Below are 19,385 nucleotides of genomic sequence, written 5' to 3' on the forward strand. Positions count from 1 at the left end.
TACAAGGCAAGTTTTCCGAGTATGTTTCTTTATCACTGCCCAATCACCTGGGTTCAGTTCATGTGCTGGAGTTGCTGGTCTGGCGACAGCGTCTTCCCCAACCTGGTGAGAGATAGAATGCACTTGGTCAGCCAGTTCTTTACAGTATTCTAGTACCAAATCATCAGAAATGCTTATCAGTTTGTATCCTGGCACCCATGCTTGCCGCATTGCTCTTCCCATCAGTATCTCATGGGGACTCAAGCCTGAGTTCCGGTCTGGAATACTTCTAAGTCCCTTCAAAACAAGGGGCAACGCATCTGGCCATTCCATTTGAGTTGATTCACACATTTTTCCCAATCTTAATTTGATAGTGCCATTCAATTGTTCCACCACTCCAGAAGCCTCTGGGCGATATGCACAGTACAGCTTTTGCGTAAATTTGAATGCTTCACAAATTTGATTTATTATTTCACTATGGAAATGTTTTCCTCTGTCGGATTCAATTGTAACTGGAAAACCGTACCGAGGTATAAGTTCCCTAAGTAACAATTTAGCTACAGTGATGCTATCATTCCTGCTTGTGGGGTAGGCTTCCACCCATTTTGAAAACAGGCAGACAATGACAAGTATGTACTTCATTCCTCGACAAGGGGGTAACTGAATGAAATCAAGTTGTAGTCGTATGAAAAGGCCCTCTACCTTTCCAATTGTTCCTGGCAACACTACCGTTTCCTTTCCTGGGTTAAAGTGTTGACAAACCAGACACATCTGGCAGAGTGCCTCTGCTATGTTTCTGAATTTCGAGTTGAACCATGCCTGTCTAAATATGCGTATCATAGTATCTCTTCCCAAATGCGGGTCTCCATGTATCAACCTAGCCATAGGAGCAAGCAGACAGTCTGGTAACACAGGCATACCATCAAGGTAAACAATGACACCATCTTCAACCCTTCTCTGGCAACCAACTTTCTTCCAATTTTATTTTCCTTCTCTTTTTGCTCTGCTGTGTCCTGTAAGTATCTCACCTCTTCCCATGTGTTTATTCCTTCTAGCATCATAAGTTGGCAGCTGTTTCCGTTCACCCAACCTTTTTATTAACAGCCACTTTGTATCTTGCACAATGTTGGGCTAACTGGTCAGCATATCGATTACCTCCTGCCACTTTGTCATTGCCAGATTTGTGAGCAGCACACTTGACTACAGCCAATTCTTTTAGTAACTGGATGGCTTCCAGTAAATCTTGTACATAATTTCCATTTCTGATAGGAGTACCCGAAGAAGTCAGAAACTCCCTTTGCATCCACAACTGGCCAAAGTCATGCACAACTCCGTAACCATACTGGCTGTCAGTATATATGGTTAATTTCCAGTTCTTTCCAAATTTACAGGCTCTTGCCAATGCAACCAATTCAGCTACTTGTGCAGACTTGACTCCAGGTAAATAGGATGCTTCAACTGGGCCTCCCAATGTACACACCGAGTAAGCAGCGCTTAAGCCTCCTTCCTCATATCTCATCCAGGAGCCATCTACAAACAGCTCATATTCTGCATTAGTTAAGGGCTCTTCTTTTATGTCTGGGCGTGGTTTTGTACTATACTCAGTCAGAACAATGCAGTCATGTCCAACTTCTCCCTTTACTTCTGCTGAGAGTGAATTTGGTAGTAGGGTAGCTGGATTCAAGATATTACATCTTGCAATGGTTACGTTTCCTGCACCTACAAGAATTCTCTCATACTTAGTCAGCCGACTAGGTGTGAGATACTGGGTTTTCCTTCTTGTCAGCAAAATTACAACTACATGTGGAACATACACAGTTACAGGATGTCCCATAATGATGGATTCACTCTGTTCAAGACTCATGCATGTTGCTGCTACTGCTTTCAGGCATCCAGGTAATGTGGCTGCCACTGGGTCCAATGTGGAAGAAAAATATGCGACTGGATGTCTCGTTAAGCCATGAATTTGGGTTAGGACTGAAAGTGCACAATTGTCTCGTGTGTCACAAAACAGTGCAAATTCTTTTGAATAGTCAGTTATTCCTAGTGCAGGAGCTGTACACAGACACTCTCGTAATTTTACAAAAGCAGTCATGCTTTTGTCATCACACTCCACTGGGTCCTTAGCTCCTTTTTTTGTCATTTTTATCAATGGTCTTGCTAAGACTGCAAATACCACAATCCACTGCCTGCAGTATCCTACAACTCCAAGAAACATTATGATTTCTTTCTGGGTGTTGGGCAGCTCCATGTTTCAAATTATTCTAATTCTCTCTGTAGTAACTTTTCTGACACCCCTTTCTATCTGGTGCCCCAGAAATTTTACTGATGAAGTACAGAACTGTAATTTATCTGGTGACACTTTATGTCCTCCTTCACCTAAATGGTTCAGTTCAGTAATGCAATGGTGTCAACCACACAGGCTTTCCGACTTTTAGACGCCACCAAGAGGTCGTCTATGTATTGCACCAGGACTGACTTTCCGGGCAATATCAATGATTCAAGGCATTTTTTCAGTATTTGATTAAAAATCGAGGGGCTCTCTGTGTACCCTTGAGGGGCACGATTCCAGACGTAGACATGACTGTCGAATTCAAATGAGAAAATAAATTTGCTGTCTGGATGTAATGGAATCGAGAAAAATGCATGACACAGATCAATGACAGTAAACCATCCAGCATTCCACGGTATTTGGTATAAAATCACTGCCGGATTTGGCACAACTGGGCAGCAAGGCCCAACAATTTTATTAACCTTGCGCAGGTCTTGTACGACCCTGTACTTACCACTCGGTTTCTTTATGCCAAATATGGGAGAATTACAAGGACTGCTCAACACTTCCTGCAAAATGCCTGCTTCCAGCAAACATTTTATTTCGACAGCAACCCCTACTTTTACTTCTGCACTCATTTTGTACTGTCAGGTATTTGGGTAGATTGCATCTTCTCTTATTTCTATTTTAAATGGGTCAACATTTGCCATTAATCCTACGTCTTTTCCAGTAAAATCCCATACCTCCAGTTTTACTGTCTGTTGCAGTTCTTCTGGTAAGTCTTGTATTGTCAGCTTTTTAATTTCTGTCTCTGGGCTTGCTAACATAAAATTGTAAATTCCGTCTTCATCTGGGGTTTGAATTTCAACACCATTTGGAGTGCAAAAGATGGTACAATTCATTTTGCACAACAAATCTCATCCTAACAAGTTCACAGGACTTGAATCACAGATCTATGCATTTCTTTAAAATTACCTATTCTGACTTCCATGGGCTCTGTAACTGGGGTACTAATCTGTTTATTAGAAACACCCACTACTTGGATTGCTTCTCCCGAGAGGGGTAGGTTTGGAACGTCCACTGTTCTCACAGTAGAACGGGTAGCACCAGTGTCCAACAGAAAGGTTACATAATTTCCTTCAACCTTTCCTTCAATGTATGGCCCTGACTGGTCCACCGGCAAGGAGGCATCAAGCACGCACTCCTCGTCCTCCCCCCTCAGGCACCGTCAGTAAGGTTTGTCACAGAGGAATGTGTCGTTTAACAGAAATTGTGAAGTTGCTGTATCTCTTCTCTCTTCCTTCCCAATTTGTGGTATCTACACCCTGTTGTGCTTTGCTCATATAATTTGGCATAGGTGCATGAGGCAACTGATTTTGCTTTACCTGCTGCTGGGACTTCCGTGGCACCTCATTCTGCGTCTGTGGATTTAAATCATTAATTTGCACATTACCACTCTGCACATCCTTACACTCGTCCTTCCAGTGTCCTAACCTTCGGCACCCGTGGCAGGGGAACTTTTTATTTGCCTCCTCTCTACTCATTTTTCCCCTCGGCTTTCCCCCATTTCCAGTCCCTGATTCTGGTTACTAATCATTTTGTTTAACTGCTGTTCTTGGTGCTCTGCTAATTTTACCTGTGCCCACATTACCTTTTCTTTCAACTCTTTTCGTTTATTTTCTAGCTCATCTTCACAGTACTTAGCATATTTAAGGACCTCGTCTATAGGCTTAGCCTGCCAACAGATTTTATTGTCTTTGATCCACTGTGAGATCTCAGGCCTTAACCCTAACCGAATCGATAAATGAAATGGGTCATGTCTTTCATTTCGATATTGTCCAGTCCACTGTACGTCTTGAACACCTGTAACAGACGTTCGTAGTATGAATGTACAGTTTCGTCTCGGTTCTGAGTGGTTCTATCTATCCTAGTCCTGTCAGTCTCCTTTGCAGACATCTTTCCTTTCAGGTACAGCATCACCTGATTATATTTTTTCATTACATCCTCGAAAGGTGCCCCTGTCTTTGGGTCTCTGGGGTAATCCTCAGTAGGCCAATCAACAACAATTTTACATTCTGTCCACAGATCTACGGGAACCACAATGTCAAAAAATCCATCCAGATCTTTCAGAAGGCATTTGGAAACTTTCACAAATCTTTTGACCTGCCTGTACCAGTCTACAGGTTTTTCTCGCAGTTTTGGGAAAGCATTTGTAAGGGATACAATATCCTGTCGGGACCATGGCACATGCACATAACCTCCACCTGGTACTTCTCGCATGGGATATAATTTTTCTACCTTTTCTGCTTCTTTTAGAACATATTCTGAAGTCATTAGTCTTGACCGAACCTCTTCTTTTTTCTTTGCCCACCTTGCTTTCCACTTTTCTAAGTCTCCCCATTTTTGTAACAGGTTTAGTAATTCTCTTATCTGTACTTTTCTTCCTGTCACGTTTATGTTTTCTAAATCTTTGTCAGAGAATTCTGCTGGGTAGGGCTTTTGAGACACTTTAGATTTACCAATGTCTATTCCCATGCTAGCTGCTGTGTCCATTCATTTTTCATGGTACACCCTTGTATTCCGGGTAATACTTTTGCAAATGAATAATAATTCATCTTCACTAAGAGTGTTCAGTCTGTCCAATCCCACATTCCCAGCCATCAATTCCTCCAATTCAATTCTTAGCTCATATATATCTAATGGCTTTGGCTGGGTTTTTGGTCTCTCTATTTCTCGGGTCCATCTGTCTATTTCTTCAGGGGTCACTACCGTGGCACTTCTCGTACCAGAAGATGTCTCTATCTGGACTTCTCTTGAATTTATAGGAGTGTTCTTTCTCATTGAACTGCCTTCTGGTTCGCTTATTGGTAAGTCCATTAAGGATATTACAGACTCACATTCGCTTGCCTGATCGTCTATTACCAAGGGCTCTTTTCTTGGCTGCACTACTGATGTAGTTATAACTGGAGCTTTTGGACTAGCTTGCTTATCCCTGTACAAAGGAACAACTGGGCCAATAGTTACTGGGATTGTCAAAGCTTCAGGACTTGTGTTTAATTGGGAAATTTTCTGAATCAGCTCACTTCTTTGTTTGATTAAAGCCTCTCATTCTCTGTCCTGTAGTACCTTTTCAATGGACGTTTCGTGTATTATTTGCGGAGTCAAGGGTGGGTTTAAACCCGGGGCACTTAGATTTACCATACTTGGTCCTTCAGTATAAGTAGGTTTTAAAAAAATGGGTTTCTTGGATTTACTGTTCTGGGTTTCTCATTATAAGGTGGTGGATTCTTCATTAATAAATCCTCCAAATATTCATCGTCCGAATCACCACTGGTCATTAAGGCCTAGATGTAGGTAATTTTATTTTACCACTTCTTAAATACCGAATTTTACCGATTCGGTATTTAAGAAGTGGTAAAATAGAGGGGGGGGGATGTAGGTATTACAGATTCGGTAATGCCCATTGATTCCTATGGGCATTGAAGCCCATAGGAATCAATGGCCATTACCGAATCGGTATTTACAGAATCGGTAAATACCGATTCCAGCAAGGGTGCAGGGGGTGTCACTTTGACACCCTCTAGCACCCCAAATACAGGCATGTGTGCCATGTGGCACACAGACATGCCCTAAGGGCATGTCTGTCTGTCACATGGCATAGGTGTGCATGCACACATGTGCAAGCACACCAGGATTCGGTATTTTACCACCCAATTGGATTGGGTGGTAAAATACCGAATCTGAAAGGCCTTTGGGACTCAGAAGAGTCCCACCTACATCTAGAAGTTACCGAATCTGTAAAAATACCGATTCGGTATTTTACCAATTCGGTAAATTTACCGATTCGGTAAATTTACCGAATCGGTAAATTTGGCCCCCTACATCCCAAAAACCCATTTACCGGTCGGTAACGGCCGAAATCGGCCGTTGCCGGCCGGTAAATGGCCACCTACATCTGGCCCTAAATGTTTTGTTTTCTCAGTCCTCTTACCTCCCGTGGGCTCTCCTAATGTTAGTACAGGATATAACCCTTCCACTAACATGTTCTGTCTCCACTGTTTCATTTTTTTATCTCTGGATTCTTTTTGTACCTTTGGATAAAATTTACTTAACCCTTTGTCAATTCTGGGCCTGTCTCTCTCAAAAGCCTCTATTTCCCATTCCTCCAGGGCCTCATATTGCGTTAATCTAGGTCTGGGATGTAAATCATTCATTCTGGTCCTTAGGTTGAACAAAATTCTTCCATTAAATGTGCCTTCTAAGGGAAATGCTAAAATTCCATCATCTTTAGTATATTCCACCCAATTCTCCAACCACACACAAGAGTGGTAACCTCTATCAAACATCATGAATGATGCGGGAGTGTTAGGTGGTTGATTGATGACTCCTTCTCTAGTTTTAATGGGCTTGTCTTTTTTTAAATAATTCTTTACTCTGTCTACATCTACATTTTTCTCTTACTTCCTTACATAATGCGATGTCTGACTCTTTTCGCCTGATATCTAGCAAACCCTTGGTATCTTGGATCAGGTCAAATCTCTAGATGGCTTGGCTACCACATATATTTTACAAAATGTAAAGTGTGCGAAAATATTTTTTTCTGTTTACTAAATACTTCCAATAGTAGCGCTTCTTTTATTTTCCTGCAACCAACCAACGCTACGATTTAAAATAACTGCAACCAATGAGTGCGCGGCTTTTCTCGTGAGACGAGTTCCCACGCTCCTGCGCTCACACCTCCTTTACAATGCTCCCTCCACTACACGCCCGCTGTCTCGGCCAATACCAGCACGGCACTGAGTGACGTCAGCGCAGCTCCACAACTGACTCCCTCCTTCACAAGGTAATGGAAAACTCAATTCCTAGCTTTTTAAAGTGCAAGTGCTTTGTTTTAATTTACAATGCGAAACATTCACCACTGTACTCGAGTGTCTAGAAAGGAAATATTTGTTTCACTGCAAGTAAATCCCTTCCGTTTACTTTTCAAATACTGCGGATAGATCTCTTCTGCCTACCCTTCACACAAGCATTAGAGAACCTGCTACTCCTTTGGACTCTTCCACTCGGGGATATATACTAAGTCCAAAGATTCACCAGCGACCCCTTTGCTACCAATTAAGCTCAGATGAACCTGCTACTCCTTCCGTGTGACCCTTTCTAGGTGATATCACAATAGAAGTTTTGCCAGCGAACTCTTTGCTATCATGCATTCATACAGAAAAACCCTAATTAGTGCTTCCGGTTCTGCCTAACCATGCACTAACTTCCTCGAACCACTGAACTCACTGCGATATGGCTTCCCTTTACCACCCGCTATTCTGCCCCCGGGGATTCCAGACAAACATATAACAGTCAAGAATGGGTTTGGTTAATACATACATCAACACAACATAAAATCAGTAACATTTTCAGAACATTTTCATTTTTGAATAAACATTTTACATTTGATCGATCAATACTTTTATTTAGCAGCAATTTAATTTTCCTTTTTAGCAGCAAATTACCCACCTACCTATCTTAACTAATCCCTAACCATGCCTCTGCTACCAGTAAAATATACTGATAGAGCGCGCAGGTCACCCGTCTAAAATTTTACCAAAAATACTCACCTGGGCCCATATACAAATTAAATCACAATTTCTTAGATCAGGTAACCTGGGCACTGACTATCAGATATTTGTACTTCCTAGGTCCTATACCTTTGATTTACACTCCTAGTCACCAGTATCTGTGGACCTGTGGGATCAAGGAGTATAGCATAATGGGTATGGTAGCAATACGACAATATGCACTCATATAATAAAAACCGATTCGAGAAGTTTTGAAAACCTTTATCTAATCTTCATCAAAAGTCATAACCCAAAGGTTAACAGCAAGCAAACTATCAATAATCAAAATCACAAACAGCGTATAACTATGCAAAAGATATATTATGCCAACCATTTAGAATTCTAAAGGAAGGTAAGAACAAGGAACATACTGAAAATGAACCTATAGAAATCAGACTTGAAATGGTATTTTCTAAAGGACGGGAAAAATAAGGGACATGCTAGAATATCACAGTTTAATCGTTTTCAAGAGGGTGGGTAAAAGAGGGAACACAAAATATAATGACGAACCTGATTTTTTTTTTTTTGTGATATAATTTTTTATTAGTATTTCATGTCCAAAAACAATGCATATAAAATATTTAACAGTATTAGTCCATATGTGAAATAAATAATAAATTACATTAACTCATTTCAATATACTATGGAAAGGAAAATGTGTAGCATGTTAATTACACTGTCTAATTATATAAACATTGCATTAAATAAAAGACACTATCTGTAGGTCAACACATTAGAAAGTAAAAAGATAAATCATGACAAATATAGTAAAATCTAAATTATACAATAGAAAATTTAAATAAGATAAGAGAGCAATATGTATATATTACAAGAGATGCTAATATCATCAATCTAAGCAGAAAACACTAAAACAGTTATAATCTGAATATCATATTAATAATGTGATAGAAGAGGAAAACTGTAAACATAGCCAATAAAATAATTTCCTTGCAAGATAGAAAAGATTCCATAAAAAATAGGAAAGATCTTTCAAATTGATAATAGATTAAGATGTATAGGTATGTGACATAGAAGTAGAAGAAGCACTATCTCACACTGAAGTATCATCTAGTGTGAAGAAGGGGGCGCAAATTCGATTAAACAGATCTAATTGATTATTTACATTATATATAACTCTTTCATGGGAAGCAGTTTGTATTATTTTAACTAAGGGGAAGTTAAGAAAATGGAACACGCTAATAATTCAGAGTAACCATTTCAGCTTTCCTAAAAGGGAGGGTAGAGAAAAGGATCATCTATTTATTCATGAACAGCAGTGAACATCCAACTATAAGGTAGGGGGAAAATGGAACATGCTAATAACTGCAAGATTTACGATTTACTAATTTGTCACAAAGGAAAGGTAAGAGAAAGGAAAATATGCAATTAAGACTTTGGCAGACTTCAGGGAAGGTGAGAAAAGGACGTAATTGATACTATTTGTTACCCTTACAGTTTTATATTTACCTAGAACGGAGTGAAGACCAACCCGGGCCACGGGTCAGTTAAGAACAGAAACCCTGAAAGTTGCAAACGCCAGTAGGCCAGCAAGTGCAGGTCAGAATCAGGACTGGAAAGTCAGATTTGGATCAGAACCGGACCACCAAAAGTTGAGACCAGCACCCGCAGTTCAGTTGCAACGCCTGCGCTACTCTCTGCAGCTATCAGTCAAAATCCCGATTGGGTTATCGAATTCCCCAGCAAAGTGCTTCGCCAGCACTTCAGGTTCCAGAACCCCGATTGGGTCAGCGAGTCTTCTGACAGAGTGCTCTGCAGCACCTCTGTTCTTGATCAGCTATTGAGTGCATTGGGTCAGTGACAGGTCAGCTATTCGGACAAGTCGGACAATTTCTCTAGCTAAACCTAGGCTAGTTATACTATTTTCCTGGTCAGTGTACCACCCCCAAATGTTGCAAGTGTAAGAATTCCCAATTTCGATTGGACAAAGGAAGAGGACAGGTCATCATCCCATCTTAACATTTCGAATTTTCCCGTCTCATATTCAAATTTGCGTTCCCGCCCATCAAATTCAGGTTCACATAACGTCTTTATTTCAAATAACAATGGATGTTCTATTGACAAATACAATGTAATTTTCCAGAGTTCACTAGGTGAGGTTCCCAGGAGTATCTTCCCAGTCAGTCAGCTCCTTGGCTGGATTTCAAAGGTCACTGCTCTGGAGACTCGCGGATCTCGCGCAGACGCAGTTTCAAGCAAGATGGAGTGCAGCATAGGACAACAGGCCATGTTTCGAAGTGCAACATAAAAATGGAAAAGAAACAGTTTTAGAACACAGAATAAATGAATACACTGTATACCATGAATCTCTACACTATACCCATTACTTTATAATAAACTATAGCATTAAGATTAAGCAGAACGAACAGCTTAGCAAAAGCAGCAGTGCAAGCTTCTCGCATGTGAGAACACAAAGCAGCCATCTTAGCTCTAGTGCGCAGATGCGAACAGTTTCCCACCAAGACAACGAATACCTCACGTCACATGGGTATGACCAACGCATGCGCAGTCCAAATTCCCGCGTAGCAGCGGCTATTTCAGATGCAAGCATATTAGTATTAGTAAACACATAAGCAAGCTTCTCTCGGACACCCGGTATGTACGGGAAAATGTAAGCTTAGTAGGACAAACATGTTGGTCACTTAATAATACTGTTATTTGAGGTTCTTGAATACAAGCAAGTCACTTTACGTGCGAATCCTTGCTCCATCAACTGTTTCTGATGAACAAAAAGCCCTGCATTATTACCGCCAGTGAAGGAAGACATGCAAGCAAGTTTGGTTACAGTTACACTGTGAGATTTGAGTGTGAAAGACAATATTTTATGTAGAGAGAAAAACAACATGGCTTCATTTTATGACAAAGCATAACCACTGCATCGTATTTCTGGCCCGTTTGCTACGTTAACATTGGAACTACAGATTGCAACCTGAATTAGGCAGGAAAAAACTGTGCTGGCTGATAGTGCCGTCACACATGCAATACAACAACTGCTATAGCGCATTAACACCTGAGTCCTTCCCAACACACACCAACAGTGCAAAAAAATGTGCTCGGGAGGTCTTCCGGCCCAGTGCAACATTGTGAAGCCCCGAGGGTGGTGCTTACTGCTCACGCTCCCTCTCACCTTGAACGGAAAATAAAAGCCACCTAGAAATGCACTCACGTATGGTATTATGACTGCATACCTAAAACGAGTGAAAGAAAGAAAAGCGTGTCCTTGCGCAGTGACATGTTAAGTAGTGAACTCGAGATCCGATGTGTACAAATACTCTCCTGTGGAAAATTATTCATGGCTGGACTCATACCGATACTTGTCAATATACGCCGACCGCGTTAAAGTTGAAAGCGCGTTAAGTTCAAAGCGTGTTAAAGCACTATGTCGTGTGAGTTCAAGTAGGCGCACTAAAAAGTAATGACAATAAAAAGTGAAGACATTTCCAGAATAAAATTAAACTTTGTGCAACATCAAAAGAATCCCTGATTACCTTGAAGTAAGAAAAGCAGACTCCTGCAATATTGTCACTGCCTATGTGTGCGTGTACTCAATGTTTAAAAAGTACTGCATGGCGAAAGCACACTAATAGCCAGATGCATCAACCTAAAAACCGGTCGCAAACGGGCAGATTCTCAGAATGGTATTTTTGCATTTGGGATGCATCATCCCAAATGCAAAAATCGCAATTTAAGGAATCTCTAAACTGAGATGCCTTAAATTGCGATGGCATTTAAGGAATCCCAAATTGAGATTCCTTAAATGCAATGCATCAAAGTAAAAAAATTAGCGATTTCGTTATTAGGAGTAGCAAATTACCATGAAGTTCAACTTCATGGTAATTTGCAAAAACCTTGAAAAATGCACTTTTGTGCATTTTTCAGTTGCATGTTGCGCACACACATGCCCTCAGGGCATGTGTGTGCGCAACATATGTGCACAGATCAATTTCAGGGGTGCAACAGGGTCATTTTGACACCCTTGCACCCTTGAAATTGCATGAGCAATTTGCGAGTACCTACTGGTACTCGCACATTGCTCATGCAATCTCCAATACATGTGTGCACAGATCAATTTCAGGGGTGCAACAGGGTCATTTTGACACCCTTGCACCCTTGAAATTGCATGAGCAATTTGCGAGTACCTACTGGTACTCGCACATTGCTCATGCAATCTCCAATTCATTCCTATGGGCCTGGAGGCCCATAGGAATGAATGGTACAGCATTCCTTAATTGCGACTCGCAATTTGCGAGTCGCAATTAAGGAAAGTGTAGGAATCACTATTTTTATAGCGATTCCTACATGCATGGGCTTTTGGCATTCCTAAATAGCGATTCCTTAATAATCGCTATTTAGGAATCGCAATTCCATCTGTTGATGCATCTGGCTGTAAATCACTAGAAATGAAATAGTGAGAGATCAAAAAATATTGAAATACTCCGATTGTCAATCAAAAATATGCAAAGCTACAGCAATAGTGATTATTGGGAGCTTGTCCATTACACAACAAATTAGTGCACATTATTGACTGCGATCGTTGTATACAATAAATAAACTATGGGATGATGCACATTAAAAATGATGATCATGACATGAATAACAGATAAATGAACTGGGAAATATTGATGGCTTTTATATATTGCCTTCAATAGAAAAACAGGTGGGCGCTATCGTTCCCTCGAGGTGCCAGGTACCGTCGGCGGGGAACTAGAAAAGCTAACTGCTGCCGGACGTACAGGCATGAGGGGAAGGCATCAACATCAGCAGCATGTAGTGAGGGAAACTTCGCACAGTAAAGTGATCGGCATGGAGAACCAGGGGGCGGGGTTGGTTTTGAAGTTGCTTTGAGTTGGGAGCAAACAAGTGGCCGCCATTGTCCCAGCTACTTGGAAAGTGACAGCGCAACATACGCAAAGCACCTCATCTTACCTGAAGTAGGGGAAACTCAATAAAGAAAATAGTGCTTACAAGACTAACAACCGAAGTAAAGGGGCCAGTAGCCATGGGAGGTTACAAATGAAGACAAGGCGGTACTAAGGAGGGACTAACAAGCCTATTAAGGAATCAGAAAGCCAGCATTTGAAGGGGCACATGCATTAAGCTTTTTACCGGTCGTAACCAGTAAAAAGACATTTTCGATGCATTATACTAATATGCATTCGCAAAATAGGTAATCGCGATTTTTGAGATGACCTTTTTGCAAATGCATTTAGGGAATTGCCATTTGTGGCATGAAGCCTTTTAAAAATGTGACTCCACATTAAGGATTCAAAAATTGCGAATGCTTTCCCATTCATTCCTATGGGCCTCTAGGCCCATAAGGAATGAATTAGAATGCATTCCCTAATTGCGAATCGCAATTTGCGATTCGCATTAGGGAATGTGTTGGAATCGCTATTTGTTTTGCGATTCCTACATGCATTAGGAATTGCAACTCCTAAATAGCGATTCCTTAAAAATTGCTATTTAGGAATCACAATTCCTTATCTTGCCCCTAAGACAAAAGCCAATGAAAAATATGGGCAGAGAGTGGGCGAGGCTTCTCCTCCCTACTCCACTACAGCAGTCTCGCAGAGCAACGCATGCGCTGACTTAGGCTCGACCTAAAATGCCAATGTGCTCACAGCTAATAGGGGCTCAAAAAGCATCTGCAATGACTAATTTGCTAAAAGAAATCAGTGGCCAGCACTCCGGTTAACAGTAGTCGTATAAGTTCGGAACCCAGTGCAGGTTTACTCATGCAACAAGCCCCAAACTTGGATAATGGTAAAAGCAATTCCTCCAATATCACTATGAGTCATTTGGAGGACATTCTTATGACTCTGCTTAATCCTATAATTGCTACTCTGAAGGGTATAGATTCAGCACTGAAAGAGCTATCAACACCAATTTCCACCAAAGTTCTGGAACGTGTTGGTTCTGTGAGCCCAGGTCCACCGTAAGGTGCCTCCAAGTGTAAGTGCAAGAGAAGCACTAAAACCAGGAGGGGTCAGAGAGGAGATTCAAGCATTATATCTATGCCACAGATATAATTCGGCTCATACACACAAGCATTACAGGACACAATGGGTCCTAGCGAAAAGAGGCAGTTCTACTCCCATCTGCTGACTAAGGCCTCAACTTAAACAAAGATGCCAAACCAGTCCAAGCAGCCCTGAGCCCTATAATTTTTCAGCTACCTCCAGCAGGTACCACCTTGGTGTTCGTGTTAAAAAAAATTCCACCTCTAGGACCAAGCCAAATTGAAGCTGAACTGCAATTGAAGAACGAAGTCGCACATTGACTGAGTGCCTCATTTACTATTTGTAGATCCAATGTGCTCTATAGAGACATAATTACTGTACTCCAGGTGTCTTGGATAGGCAACAGCCCTAAAAGAGAGGAATGAGAAATGCAATCTTCTTATACTTGATAAGCCAAATGTGCCATTTTAATTGTTTATTACAATAAACAATTAAACGGCACACTTAACCATCATTTGTTGTCCTAAATGGGAAGAAAATGCCCAGACATGGGGCCCATACTCACCGTGCCACTGGATTCAAGCTAACCTGGCTGATATGGGGTGATACCCAGAAACTGGACCCAATCTTGTTTCTGGTCCGGGGGTAACTGGCTTGGCAGTTCCCATGGGAAGAAGGATCAAGACAGATTTGCTAATGGCCGTGTCCAAACTAGGGTGGCGTGGTGAGCAAACAAATGAAGGATTAAACCAAGATCTGTGACTCGGGGGGGGTGAATATTGGATTTGTTCAGCATTCTGTCCATCTTTGTTCTTTTTGCTTTTGTCGCCCTAAGTGGTAAGGGTATGCCGATACATGGGTCCATGCTCGCTGTGCCACTGGACTCAATATAGCCTTGCTGATGAGGGGTGATACCCTGAAACAGGTCCCCGGATGCTTGTTTCTGGTCCAGGGATGACCTGGCTTGGCAGTTCGGGTTGGACTGTTCCCATGGGGAGCAAGGGCAAGACTGATTTGCATATGGCTAGGTCCAAACTGGGGTAGCCTGGTGAGAAACAAAACGATGGATTAGACCCAGATCTGTGACTGGGGGTGAATATTTGATTTGTTCACAATTCCATCCATCATTTGTTCTATTTGCGTTTGTCGACCATGATGTTATGGCATGAACGTTTTATCTGACAGAGACTCTATATAGTGTTTGTCAATGAACTTGTTTATAATGAATTGTGTATATCTTTCTTCATTGTTTTAATATTTAGAATCGATTCCCATATCATTATGGCATGGAGATATTATGACAGGGACATTCTTTTACAGCTTTTGTCAACAGGTTTATAACGAACTGCGTGCGCTGTTTTGAGGTTTTTGCTTTTAACTGAATTAAGATTTTATCGACTTGACTTGACATGCTACAAACATCCAGAGAACAGTGAGCAGTGTAGTGCCAAATTTCTAGGCAGATGAAGGGAGTGATGTGCTCAGTAGCAAGACTTGCCTTCAATCTTTTGGACACTGTCTCAACCAATCAGCGCAAACCCATCACCACCCCTCCCACAATTACCAGGGTCCTGGCTTTTTCAGATGGAAGTGGAGCTCGCAAAGGCCAGTGAACCCACCCTATCCCAATACCTAGTCTTGTTGTGACAAACTGTGAAGAGGAAGCAACAGCGCTAACAGTTCCCCGTGTAAATATTATTGTCTCGTGGAAGACAATTTCTATGGATTGGAATCTAGAGAATGCTAAATTGATTCTGGTATTTTACTGACCTCTGCTGGTTGTTTTCTATCAAGAAAGTTAAATAGAGGCAGTTGCCAAAAAAATCAAAAACAGAAAGTCCCTCAGCAGAAAGCAATTCTGGTATTTTACTGACCTCTGCCTGTCGTTTTCTATCTAGACAGTTAAATAGAGGCAGTTGAACAGAAAATAAAGTCCCTAAGCGGAAGCAGACAAGTCCTAGGGCTGATCTCCAGAGCCCACAAAGTACATACACATATAAGTATATATTAAGTATATACTAAAGTATACACGAGAGGTCTTGAATGCTCGACCTAAAAACCCTTCAGCCTAATGTGGCTACCTTATTTGTGAACATCAAGGCCCAGTGTTAGGATTGTGTCAGCATTGTGTCAGCATTAGAGTACTGCATGTCATTATAGTTTTTCACTAACGTCTTACTGGGACCAGGCTAGCATGACAAATCTCTTAATAGTACTGCCAAGAGGCAAATTACTCACTTTGTTGGAATGTTTTAAAGAAACCAGAATATCCAAACTACCCCTAGCCCCCTCCCCCTGTTGGAGGCAGTTGCCGGGCCTTTGTATGCAATACCATCTATAAACAAAGCGGTTGGTAGCCCATATTTCCTGTCAACATATACAATCAAATTGATAAAACTGACCCACTCCGAGTTTCCAGGCTGAGTTTTAATTCTCACCACATTCCACAAGACACACTTGCAAACTTCAGAGTTTCTAGAGAGGACATATTCTGTAGGTGTACATGGAGAAGAACTGCTCTGCCTAGTAAGTGGCTGATGTAAACCCTTAATGCTTTAATTGTTTTACTTTCATTTACTTAAAATTGTTTTGGATTGGCAAATTTAGTTATACTAATTTAATGGACTATATTTGGTTCCCCCTATTTCAGCTACATTTCTAAGAATGTCTTCTCCTTATCAAGGAATTCTACCTAAATTCACTCATGAGTAATATGCATTGGAACATCAAACAGCAGATTTACTTTTTCTCTTTCGCATAGCAAGTCTCTTCCAAGAGATCATAGGGTTTTTCTTACCTTGCCCAGAAAAATATATTTACTTGCCTTTGTAATTAATTCCCGATGTAAAGACTCATTGATGCTCTAGGGCTTTTTAAGTATGGCACAAACACCCAGGCTAAATTAACAAATGTTCCCAAATCTTTCCACCCAAATAATGCTATTGACATAACGTCCATTCATGCCTTCGTTTTCTGGCCTAAATTTGGAATGCATTTTACATTAAGCAAACCGTGAAACGTAACAAAATATTGACGTCACCAAGTCAAATTCTGAGTCAGGAATCTAATTACCATTGGCTTTATATAAAGTACAAACAAAGATTGAGGAATAGGTCGGCCATGTTTGGTTCCTCCATTAATATCAAAATATCTGCCACATTTAGCAAAGAGTATTTTCTTAAAATTGAGTCCAAGCAACGGAATATTGCAAGGACTATAAGTGTACTGAAAGTGAGGCCTATAGCACCTTGCCTATGTGCTAGGCGGAGCCCGTTAGTGCTTTAGGAAATGGAGGAAGGCGTCTCTTGAAAGGTCGTGTGTCCCTGTGACAGTAAAGAACCTACAGTGAAACCCAGGAATTTTTATTTGGAGCAAGTGTCCAATCAAAGGCGTGGTACTTTGCTTCCCATACCTAACATGTTAATAGTTTGGACAAGCATGGCACCCAGGAAGCCTAGCAAAGCATTGCAAGGTGTCATCACTGCTAACTCACAGCAAAACACACGTATTGTGAATGGAATGGACGAATATGTGTACGGATATGTTCAAGTCACTTTCCAAAAATACGATGTGCATGCATGGCTAATTGATGGAATGTATAAAGAGTAGAGAATGGGAAGTTTGCGAGGTGTTTGGATCGCTCAATTTGCAGTAATTGTATCCATGCAAAGCTTTTGGTTGGTGCCATTTACTGTACAAAAACACAGTCATTCCCCACAATTTTTTTTAATGAAAAACCAATGCATGTTTATCATTATTATTTCAGTCTTTAAAGTGGAAACCGGCTTAATATAATAACACAGGCACAGAGTGGTGCTAACCTCACCGTCTTGTTTGTTTCGGCAGAAACTCGGCACACATTTGGCCGGTCATGGTACCTTTTATTAAATAAATATATGGCTTTCTAAATCTCAGTGCAGAAAGCATTTTAAAAACAGCTTTTCAATTAGTATGATAACTATGATAGTTAATTTAAACTTCCCTTGAAATCAGAAAAGTTTTACTATTCGAAATGTTTCTTGATAAGCTTTTAAAATGTTGTGTTATAAAGGTACGGTCAAATGAATGTCTGTCGAGATATGTTTTTCTTTTTGAAATATGTCTTAAGGATTTTTGCTTTCTTTTTCTCTTAGAAATGCACGTCCCAGCAAAGCGTGAAATGAATATGGAGCTCCTAACCCTTGAGATCGAAAACCAGCATTTGGAGAGTGAAATCAGGCGGCTCCAATTCAAAAGGCAGAAAAGTGTTCGAGTGTCAAAAACATCACTTGCTGGTAAGCAGTTTAAAACTGCTCTCATGGCGCGCTCACGATATTCTGTGAGAAACAAATACACACTGGAGAAACACAACATTTAAAATTAAATTGAGCAAAAAACGAAATGTGTTAGATCGGGTAATCAACATTGAAATTTAAAGTTAATTGAGTATTGCTAAAGACAACCGTCTTGTAAGGACCATATGTAACCAGCAGCAGCTCTTTTTCCTTTGCAGGTCTATATTTTACTTATCAGTAAGTTAACATTATTTGTTAAGCTCCCCTGGTTAATTCAATACTTAAGAATACAAATACACGGCCTACAGTCTTAATAAAATAACATTGAAACCGAGTTAAATAATGCAACAGTAAAATGGTAAAAACACAAAAGTTTCATAGTACATCCCAAACATTTCTATCTTTTTAAAATCTAATATTTACATAAATGTGATTATACCTAACCAGGCTACCCAAAGGGTACACCATTTGTAGAATGAGATCATAAACTCTTAGATCTGTATCCCCATGCATTCCACAAATGTGTTGCAGCTGAGAGGACTGCATCATCTCTTTCGATAAAGCTACTTTCACTCTCCTAACAGGATATTTTTGAACAAAAGGTCTTAGCCACTTCCAACTCTCAACTTTGCATAACCTGAAATACTGAAAAAAATAGGTCTCATGAGATGCCCCATCACATTTTCAAGCAGGATCAAAGTAACATTAACCAATGTTAAGAAACACGTAGTCAGCAGTGCAAAAGGGTAGAACCCCAGCCTGAGCATCAAGAACAATCTCTTCAACAGGGAAAGGGACATTCCCTTTAAACAAGGTCCTCAGCCACAGCAATACTTTGTATCTAGCAAGGTCATCAAAAGTCCTCCACTGAGAAATGAGTCTTTCGCTCCCCCCAGTAAACTTAGAATTTTACAGTATCCACCAAGTACACACTCTGTTGAGACTCCACTGTAAATATGCTGGAATTCAAATTACCGAAACGAGCCAAGTTCTGATGGTCCTACTAGGGAAAGATTCTCATACATATGTTGTTTGTGTACTGCAGTCGGAGGATTAGAGCTCAGCTTAATCCAGAAAAGAAGTGATTTAAGACCCCGTAGTGACCCAAAATCTTTCAGGTCAATTTTTCTTTTTAATGGGACAGTCATATAGCCCTGCCCAAGGTGCAGAAGGCCTTCAGATACCTGTTTCTGGGGTTGTTTTGGAGTCCCTCTTAGCATGGTCACACAGCTTTGCTCCATGGGAGGCAGCAGTACAAGGTTTGTCGTGGTAG

At 40.8% G+C, this 19,385-nt stretch overlaps 1 protein-coding gene across 2 annotated transcripts in view; it reads left to right on the forward strand.

The window, feature by feature from the left end:
• Positions 1–19,385, forward strand: part of LOC144818693 (coiled-coil domain-containing protein 17-like) — an 874,964-nt gene that overhangs the window by 515,222 nt on the left and 340,357 nt on the right. For both annotated transcript variants that reach the window (XM_078676346.1, XM_078676347.1), the window contains one exon: positions 17,972–18,112. In XM_078676346.1, coding sequence (XP_078532472.1) covers positions 17,972–18,112 — 141 coding nt within the window. The remainder of the gene's footprint in view (positions 1–17,971; positions 18,113–19,385) is intronic.

This window comes from Lissotriton helveticus, chromosome 2_1 (genome assembly GCF_964261635.1).
Source record: "Lissotriton helveticus chromosome 2_1, aLisHel1.1, whole genome shotgun sequence".
Taxonomy (NCBI): domain Eukaryota; kingdom Metazoa; phylum Chordata; class Amphibia; order Caudata; family Salamandridae; genus Lissotriton; species Lissotriton helveticus.